The sequence below is a fragment of the Abramis brama genome, assembly GCF_963993115.1.
Source record: "Abramis brama genome assembly, chromosome: 12".
NCBI lineage: Eukaryota > Metazoa > Chordata > Actinopteri > Cypriniformes > Leuciscidae > Abramis > Abramis brama.
The window spans coordinates 521,362-531,361 of NC_139974.1; the positions used below are offsets into that span (position 1 = coordinate 521,362).

At 43.7% G+C, this 10,000-nt stretch overlaps 2 protein-coding genes across 2 annotated transcripts in view; both read left to right on the plus strand.

Moving 5' to 3' along the window:
• The window catches only part of carmil1 (capping protein regulator and myosin 1 linker 1), a 45,401-nt gene extending 36,756 nt beyond the window's left edge, over positions 1-8,645 (plus strand). The window contains exons 26-37 of the mRNA XM_084131605.1: positions 1,803-1,940; positions 2,035-2,210; positions 2,339-2,426; positions 2,523-2,645; positions 2,962-3,028; positions 3,128-3,372; positions 5,231-5,337; positions 5,791-6,136; positions 6,250-6,298; positions 6,857-7,057; positions 7,619-7,738; positions 7,810-8,645. Of these exons, the coding sequence (XP_083987731.1) occupies positions 1,803-1,940; positions 2,035-2,210; positions 2,339-2,426; positions 2,523-2,645; positions 2,962-3,028; positions 3,128-3,372; positions 5,231-5,337; positions 5,791-6,136; positions 6,250-6,298; positions 6,857-7,057; positions 7,619-7,738; positions 7,810-7,970 (1,821 nt within the window). The 3' untranslated portion in view covers positions 7,971-8,645. The remainder of the gene's footprint in view (positions 1-1,802; positions 1,941-2,034; positions 2,211-2,338; positions 2,427-2,522; positions 2,646-2,961; positions 3,029-3,127; positions 3,373-5,230; positions 5,338-5,790; positions 6,137-6,249; positions 6,299-6,856; positions 7,058-7,618; positions 7,739-7,809) is intronic.
• A 1,201-nt stretch (positions 8,646-9,846) lies between these two features.
• Positions 9,847-10,000, plus strand: part of LOC311094015 (secretagogin) — a 14,730-nt gene continuing 14,576 nt past the window's right edge. The window contains exon 1 of the mRNA XM_084131759.1: positions 9,847-9,967. Coding sequence (XP_083987885.1) covers positions 9,898-9,967 — 70 coding nt within the window. The 5' untranslated portion in view covers positions 9,847-9,897. The remainder of the gene's footprint in view (positions 9,968-10,000) is intronic.

Below are 10,000 nucleotides of genomic sequence, written 5' to 3' on the forward strand. Positions count from 1 at the left end.
GAGCTCGTCGGCTGTACGATTTAGCACGCCTGGGATGTGAATGGCACAAAGCGACCTCAGATGCTTCTGACTCCAAAGTAGGGTGGCCATTTCCATAACACCAAAAAGGAGGACACTTTGCGGCATTTAGTGAGGCAAGAATAATTGCATAGGACTCTGGTGAACTCGCAGCTACAATACAAGTTTGTCCATCATATCGATGGTATCATGATTCAGTGATTCTGAAATAGTCTATTCATTGCCAGACAATTTGATCTACGATATATCTTGATGGAGACCTATGTGTAACAGAAGAGGCAAAAATGTGTTTGTTCACAGTATTTGTATTTATTCAAGACATTGTGATGTCTGTTTCAAAAACTGACCACTGAGATGAACCTGTCTTGCAAAGTGCACAGTGCCAGAAAACAACATTTCTGGAAATAATGTTCGGCATGTTAGTGTTATGATATGACGTAGCCAGCATGTGGACTCCACGACGTGGAGGCTTGTTTACGTTTTTAACCAATGATATATCAGATATTTATTTGACACCGCTTTCAGCCAATCATTTGTTTGACCAGAGATCTTACGGCATTAGACGCAATGCTGCTGCGTCCCAATAAAGATTCTAGAGCGGGTTTTTTTAGGCCGATTCAGCGCAAATGAGTGTCCGGCTTGAGGCTGCGCCGAACAGGGGGCTTAAAATCCAGACGTATGGCCACCCTACTCCAAAAGGGGAGATGGAGGGTGAGTTGCATCAATGTGACAGCAGTGCGGTCCATACAGACCAGCACATGCTCGCCATGTAGCGGCCCCTTGAGGTGGCGCAGCGCAAGACGTACTGCAAGCACCTCGAGTCAGTTGATGTGCACATCGCATGCCCGAGACTGCATGCCCGTTTTACGTGACCCCCAGCCGGTGGACGAGGCATCCGTGAAAACCACAGCATGCCCGGACACTCCCTCCCTTGGAAGCTCCATTGGCTGCAGTGTGCAAGAGGAGGTCTCGTCGGGGAAGCCCTCACTGTTATATTTACATTTTACATTTAGTCATTTAGCAGAAGCCTTTGTCCAAAGCGACTTACAAATGAGGACTAAAGCAAGCGAGTCATCATGAATAGGCAAAAACAACACAAGAATTGCTCAAAAATACAAAGTTCTGGCATTGCTTAGAGTAGCATAAGCCAGACAAAGGAGGATTAAAGGAAAAGGAAAGTTTTTAATTTTTATTTTTTTTATGAGGTTAAGTGCTCACGGAAGAGATTCAGGGTTATCCTCAGATCACCAGTGCTATTAGCCAAAGTAGACCGGGGAATAGGCAAAGGGACTCCGCCTCGAGACACGTATTCGAGTCTTGATCTCAACACGCGATGGTCATGTTCCTGCAGTGAGAACATGACGCATCGATGAACGCAGAACAGTAGACTCATCTCTCAGTACACAGCCTGTGAATTGCAGGAGCAGAACAGATGAACCGGTCGGCAAAGCAGAGAAGCGAAAGGCAAATATGCAATGCATCCACTTCTGTATTTAGACCCGTGCTGCGGGCCGTTGGATGCAAAACCCGCATGTCAGTGTGCATTGGCTCGTTTAGTTACACTCAAAGTGGATTGGTCTCTCAAACGAGATCCCAATTCACTGGTGACACTGATATAGGGATTAACTGGAGCTTTTTCATGCTCAAACAGCAACATTTCACACTAAAGAGATATGATCATGGACAAAATTACAATGGGTGCTCCTGAAGATGAACTAAAGCAGCATGTTCTGTATATGTGTGTGTGTGTGTGTGTGTGTGTGTGTGTGTGTGTGTGTGTGTAGCTTCTGCGCAGTCTGTATGATCAGCGCTCATCGGCGGGCGTCAGTGATGGGTCAGCGGGAGTGTGTGTGCAGCAGGTGCAGGAGAAACTGTGTTCAGTGGCAGGAGAGATCAGCATACTTATAGACCAGCAGCTGCAGGTACACACTCTCACTCTCACACACACACACACACACACACACTGAACAGCATCACAGAAGGCTGAGAAACTCTCTGAGATGTGTGTGTGTTCAGGGTTTGCTGGTGTCGATGTTGGACACGGCTCAGAGTGTGTGTCCTCACGTCATGCAGCAGGCGTGTTTGCGTGAGAATCTTCTCCACGCCAGTGAAGGGAGGACGAGTGTGTCGAAGGCCTTCATCACCTCCACCCTGCTGGAGCAGTCGGCCTTCGACATCATCAACAAGATCAGGTCCGCTCACGCTTACACAGAGATCCTCTCTACTGAGGTAACGTGTCAATCATTTAAAACAGTTACATGTTAACATATTGTTGTGTGTGTGTGTGTGTGTGTGTGTGTGTGTGCGTGTGTGTGTTCAGTGAGGTGAAGCTCAGTATGGCATCGTGTCTCTCTGAATACATCACTGATGAGATCTTGCAGTCACTTTCTCGCTCTCAACACACACTGGTGAGATTTACATACACAAAACTACACATTATCACAGTGTAGATGTGTGTGTGCCTCATTCACGTGTGTGTGTGTGTGTGTGTGTGTCTGTGTCAGGCGGGTCATCTGAGCAGGAGAGGTCAGCAGCTGCTGCTGCATCAGGACTCACAGGAGACAGAAGTTCTAGACGAGAAAGAAATACAGACAAACAACCTGATACCAGCAGAACCAGAACCACAGGTACACACTCACTCACACACACTCACTCGCTCGCACACACACACACTAACCCGACCCCTAAACCTACCCATCACACACACACTAACCCGACCCCTAAACCTACCCATCACACACATTTGGTCACAAGTATAGCTAAACATGCCCACACACACACGCAGATGTTGAGCAGATTGTGCTGCTCTTTTCTCTTCTGTGACATAATACTGTGATCATGAGCTCCAAAAAGAACAGTCACACCATGTTGATGCTGTGTCTTTACTTGAGTGTTATATCAGGTGAACGCTGATGTCTTTCTGCGTGTGTGTTCGATCTCCAGCGGACACATAAAGCCAAGAGGAAGAGCATTCACAGCAGGATGTTCAGACCCATGTCCTCCGCCTTCGGTACACGTCACCTACACCAATTAGATTCCATTGCTCTCGTTAGAGTTTGTTAATTACTGCTGGTTAATTGTGTTTCTGGTGTGTGTGTGTATTTGTCAGAGCTGGACTTTGATCTGTTTAAGGCATTAGAGGACGATCTGCCTCCGCCCCCTCCACAGCCAGAGTCCCCGCTCCCAGTGGAGGCGGAGCTACCGCAGCCTCAGCCTATGAGCTTCTGCGACTTGCCCACCGGAGACACGCCCCCTCTTCAGCACGCCACCAAGTTCAGGCCACGGCGGACCAAGAAGACCAAACCCAGCAGAGCCGCCGTGAGACGCCAGAACACACTCAGAGAAACACAGCGTGTGAGTTTACAGGGACGCAAAGAAGTTTTGGTCCCACTTTACATTAAGTGGCTTTATGTACTTGTACAATGTACTTATTGTGTTCATGTTGTATTGTAAAACACTTTTGCTGCTATTGAGGTGTGATACGGGTAAGGTTAGGGACATATGGGTGTGGTGGTATGGGTCGGTTTAAGGGTGGGTTAAGGTGTAAGGGTCAACAGTGTAATTACAAATGTAATTACAGAAATTAATTACAGCTGTAATTACATGCAGGTATTTTTAAAATATGAGTACAATGTAAAAACATGTATGTACACAATAAGTCCATTGTATCAAATTATTAATTTCAATGTTAGTACATTCAAATATATAGCCACTTAATAAAAGTGGGACAGTTTTTTACAGAGCCAAGGACAAAAATAAATGAACCGGATACATTATTATTTTCATGTCCATAGGACACGTAATATCCAGTAATAATATTAATCTGACTGCAGATGATCTGAATAATGACTCTCTAATCTTCTGTAGAGCGGCTTCACCACTGAATCCCTCTCATACTTGATGAAGTTTGCATCATTGATTCTGTTATTTCTAGGGATGGGAACCGAGAACCGGTTCTTCTTCAGAACCGGTGCCCAGTGAATTGATTCCTTGGAACCGTTAGCATGCCTGCTTAACGATTCCGCTTATCGGTTCCGCTCGTTCAAATGTGACACGACATCACACACGTGCTGCGTTGTTTTGGTTCAGAACGTAGCAAACACTATGAGCAAACATGGCATCGAGGCAGAAGCGCTCTGACCGCGTCCTAACTACATGCGACACGCTATAAAAAGTATCACGCGATAAAACACGCGATACACTTTTTACACGCGATAAAAAGTATCATTTTCCATGTTAATCAAAGTTTAACCAGCCGCGACACGCGACGATTCTATTTGAAACGGATCCTATTTTACTGCGACGTCGCGCTGGAACAACAATCTCAAAGTGTGGCAATGATATTATCAGGTACATATTTTTGTGCTTTATTTAATGTTAAAAGCGTGTATAATGTGACTGAATATCATTTAGTGCTCCCAAGCTTTGTAGCTGTAAAAACAACAATGGATAAGTCACATCAGATCTTGAAATTAAACAAATGGAAACAAAAACGTTCAAAATGTGAAGAAAACCCGTGTATTATTTGACAAAGATTGTTTTAGTAACTCAATAGCCTAATCCAAATGAGCACTGTTAATATTCCAAAAGACACAAGCTCTTCCTAAACTGTTTTCAGTCTGTGTTTTTAGTTTTTATGGCACATAAATGGCAGTTTTATTTATTTTTTTGTCCGGACCAATGAATGTGAAAATTGTCAATTTCCTAATCCTAAGGCACTCTTCTTGATAATCTTTCAAGGCACACAGGTTGAGAAACACTGCCCTAGGCTATAGGTCCCTGGACTTTACTTTGAGAAGTAGCTCACCTACTTTTAGGTTTGTTCTGAGGTTGCTACACATAATTTGTGTATACTCTGTGCTGTGTCTTCTGATCAGATATTAAAGCGAGTTAATACAAACAAATTTGTACTTATTCCCTCACCCAATAAGAATCGATAAGAGAATCGATAAGGAATCGGATCGATAAGCAATATCGATAATGGAATCGGAATCGTTAAATTCTTATCAATTCCCATCCCTAGTTATTTCCCTGTTTATTACTGTGAAGTTGCACACAGTTTGAAATGATCTGTACTGAATAAAGTGCTGTAGAAATTGACTGACTTGACTAGATAGGAATGAAATTTTGGAGGTGAAAGTTCACGGTCAGTGTGAATCATCCTCATAGACAGACCAGCTCATTAAACGCCTCTGATTGGATGTTTTCTTAGTGTCAGCCAATCAGCACCGACCCGGTGCAGGAACTGGATCAGAGCAGCTCTGTGGATGAAGGCGTTCCAGAGTTCTACTCCAGAAAAGTCACCAACATCGTAGCTAAGTAAGATGTGAGATGTGAAGCGGAGTGTGTGTGGTGGACTCGGGCCTCACGGTCATTCTGTCTGCCCAGCAAGCAATTTTGCATTTAAAAGACGTCTAATAGCCGTCCAAACACAGCCCAGACGTCTAGGCTAAAAGAAGGCAAAATTTGGGCTGCCAGTGAAAACTGTATAGACGTCTAAACCAGAGCCCAAGAATAGACTAATCATAAATTAGATAACCCACTTTTAGCCAAAAAACCTTGAATTTGGTTACATCTGCGAGATGTATGATATTCCATCATGTAAGCAAAGTCAACAATGATTACAAGGTGTTTGGTTTCATTTCTTCACTCTTTGTTATCTTATTGATGATTAGTCTGTTCTTGGGCTATTAGACGTCTTTTAAAAGCAAAATTGCTTGCTGGGTAGTTAACCTAGACGGTGAAATGACGGCTTTTTCTTGCTGGCTGCAGAGCGCCTGCCGCGGACACAGAGAAGAGCAGAGACTCTCGACTGAGCGGCTTCTTCAGCATCATCAAGCATCGCTCCTCCACCAAAACCACGCCCACCAGCCCCACCCCTGGTCCCATGGCAACCGCGACAACGATGACAACGGTCTCCGTGACAACAACGGACACAGACGCCCCGCCCCCAGAGCCGGTCGTGATCCCGGAGACTGTTGCGCATGAGGTCAAAGGTCACGTGCAGGAGGGCGTCAAACGGGGCAGTCCGCTGACGGGGCGTCACATGGGCGCGCAGGTGCTCGGCAACGACCTGCTGCTGGCGGAGATACGGGCCAAACAAGAGAAGCGCAAGAAGGTGAGTTTCACACGCTGGTCAACACTGCAACACTTTATTCAGCATTCAGATGATGTGTAAATCTCTGATAACCATAAACATGAGCTGACTGATGATGATGATGTCACTCGCAGGCAGGCGTGTCCCCATCTGCAGCATCCAAAGCTGAAGCTCCTGATGAAGGTGACGTCATTGTGTTTAAGATGATGATGATGTTGATGTGTGTGTGTCTACTGTCTGTGTAAATCTACTGACAGAAGACCATTGCAACCGCATAGCAACACCCTAGCAACCTCCCAGAACACCATGCTGTAGCAACCACATAGCAACACCCTAGCAACCTCCCAGAACACCATGCTGTAGCAACCACATAGCAACATCCTAGCAACCTCCCAGAACACCATGCTGTAGCAACCACATAGCAACATCCTAGCAACCTCCCAGAACACCATGCTTTAGCAACCACATAGCAACACCCTAGGAACTGCTTAGAAACTACATACAAAAACATTAGCACCGCAAAACAACCCCATAGCAACATCTTAGCAACCACCCAGAATGCCCTAGCACCTGCATTGCAAGTGCTGCTGCAGTTCACTTAATGGCCACCCACCGGTGTCACTAACATCAAGGGTTTCTGTATTCCACATATAACCTCTTTAAAACTACTTCAGAATACTTCACAACTGTCTGGTCAGGCTTTCTCAGCTATTTATATAGTTACAATCTGTTATTGAGCAGGTGGAGATCATGGACACACGACACTAGCAGTCCAGAAAGAGGCTCAAGATGAACCTGCAGCCAGAAAACTCAAACACACACCTCAGCACACACACACACCTGAGGACACCCACACACCTGCACACACAGCTGAACACACACCGCCATTAGAGCACCGCTCCAGCCGTCCATCCGTGTCGTTCAGCACCTCTGACTGCATCAGTGAGTCACACACACACACACACATACACATTCACACTCTCTCTCACACACACACACACACACACACACTCACACTCTCTCTCACACTCACACATACACACAACACACACACACACATGCTCACAAACATATATACATACACTCACATACACACACATTCACACTCTCTCTCTCACACACACACACACACTCACACTCTCTCTCACACTCTCACACACACACACACACACACACACACACACATGCTCACAAACATATATACATACACTCACATACACACACATACACACTCACACTCTCTCTCTCACACACACACACACACACACTCACACTCTCTCTTACACTCACACATACACACAACACACACACACACACACACACATGCTCACAAACATATATACATACACTCACATACACACACATACACACTCACACTCTCTCTCACACACACACACACACACACACACACACACACACTCTCTCTCTCACACTCACACACACACACACACACACACACGTGATGAATCTGACCTGTGACTCACTCATGTCTTCTGTCGTCAGTTCCTCCTCATCTGGACGATGTCCCAGAATCCCCTGCTCTGCCGATGCTGTCAGTCACTGAGGGGGCGGAGCCTGGTCCTGTCACTCACAGCACAGAGGGAGGAGCCTCATCGGACCCCCGTGAGTTTCATGATGTGTAATTCATATCAGAAATCTCTTCTGCTGATCCTGACTGTTGGTTCTGCCTGCAGCTCCTGAGTCTCCTGTGTTCGACACACACACCTCACACACACTGAGCGTCAGCCGCTCCATCTCCTGCGTTCAGTCCCAGACCGACCCAGAGGAGGGCGACACCGAGCGCCAGCGCACCAAGTCCCTCCCCTCGGCCGCTCCGGCCAATCACAGCGCGTGATCACTTCTGATTGACTGATGTCTGACTCTGCAGTGGCTTCTACTGCACTTTATATGTCTTAAAACTGTTTTTTGCATTATTAAATAATTTCTAGGTAAATGTGAATGCAAGATTATGAGCTAGATCAGTGCTTCTCAACAAGGGGCCTCAAAAAACTTCTAAGATGACTTAAAATATTTATCAAATTGAAAATATATATTAAAAATTATATGCTAAAAAAACAAAAAATCAAATTGTATTTTTCTCTCATCCAGTGTTAGTATAGTATTATTGAGATACAGTTATAGTATTTTTAACCATTTGAATCAGTTTTAATTTTAATTTTTTAATTTTATTGTTTTTTGTTATTTTATTATTATTTTTTAAATATATCACAATATGGTTTATATACATTTTTATTTCATTTATTAGTACATCAAGTTATGGTTAGTTTTATTGCAGTTATTGTTTATTTCATGTAACGATATGTATTGTTATGGATTCAGGTAAATATAATAACCCTGTCCTTTTCATTCAAGATCAAACTGAATCAGAATTTGGAGTTTTCTGGAATCACTCAATCAACTGTAGTTCGTCACTTTAACACTCCCAGTGTTTGTTAATAAAAAAGTTTGAAATCAATCATCATTGTCATAATTACAGCACAGGAAAAAAAAATATGAGGAATTATAAACGTAATTCATCGGCGGTGAGATTCTGAAGTGTGGAAAGTTTTTGATTTTGATTATTATAAACAAATGTGAGTCATTGATTTTTCAGTACTGTCATAATCTCAAGGGTTCTTCAGTGTCAAACATACACTGTTTTATTTAAAACTTTTTTAAAGATTACTGGACATTTTACAAGAAAATACTATTTCAGTCTTTGTACTTGAAACTTCACGTTTAATTGAATGTCCCTGCTAACAAAAATATAAGAAATATTATTTCTGAATGTTCTTAAAAACGTTTTTTTCTTGGTTATGTGAACATTAATCATTGTATCATTCTTCTAACATTATGGAACGTTACATTTGAATGTTCTCTGAACGTTCTGAATCAAAGTAACAACATTTAAAAAACATCAGACGAACATCCAACTGAAACATTCTATGAATGATGTATAAATAATGTTTTTGTGCTAACATTATTAAAGACCAGATGACTCGGAACGAACGTTCTATTAATGTTACTGGAAGAACGTTTGTTCATAACTTTGAGAGAACCTTCCCTGTTCTCTGGGTTGTTACTTTCTGTTTCTTTGTAATTATTAATATATATATATATATTACTAGAAGAAAAATGTGAAAAAGTAATAGTGGAATTTTTCAATAGTGAAAAATGTTTCAAAGTAACATCCTTTTTTTTTTTTGTAGTGTGTGTGTGTGAGTGTTTGTGTGTGAACGTGTGTGTATCTGTGTGGGTGCGTGTGCGTGCAGGTGTGTGAGTGTTTGTGAGAGTGTGTGTGTGTGTGTATGTGTGTGAGTGCGAGTGTGTGTTTGAGTGTGTGAGTGTTTGTGAGAGTGTGTGTGTGGGTGCTAGTGTGTGTTTGAGTGTATGAGTGTTTGTGAAAGTGTGTGTGGGAGTGCGTGTGTTTGAGTGTGTATGTGTGTGCGTGTGATAGATGTCGTCTGTGTGCGTGTGTTTGAGTGTGTATGTGTGTGTGATATATGTCGTCTGGGTCTGTTTAGACAAGAGGAATGTTTTGTTTAGATCTAATGAGTTATTGATGCACTTCTGTATTCTTCTTCTGTCTGTGTGTTTGGTCATGAGATGAATGTAGTTTTGCGTGTGCAGCGCAGCTGTGGAGTGTGTGGGTTTGCTCTGTGTGTGTGTGATTGTGTGTTGTCTCCAGTGACGGATCATTATGTGGGTGTAATTGTGGCCCAGAGGAGAGGAGGAGCTGCTGATGCTCATGACGACCTGCAGCTCGACTCTGATCATCAGTCATGGAGAGTTTCTTCAGAGGTCTGACCGCCTCCACCTTCCTCAACACCTGGACTCAGTTCGACCGCGACGGTGAGTTCACACACCTCACACACACCCGACGGG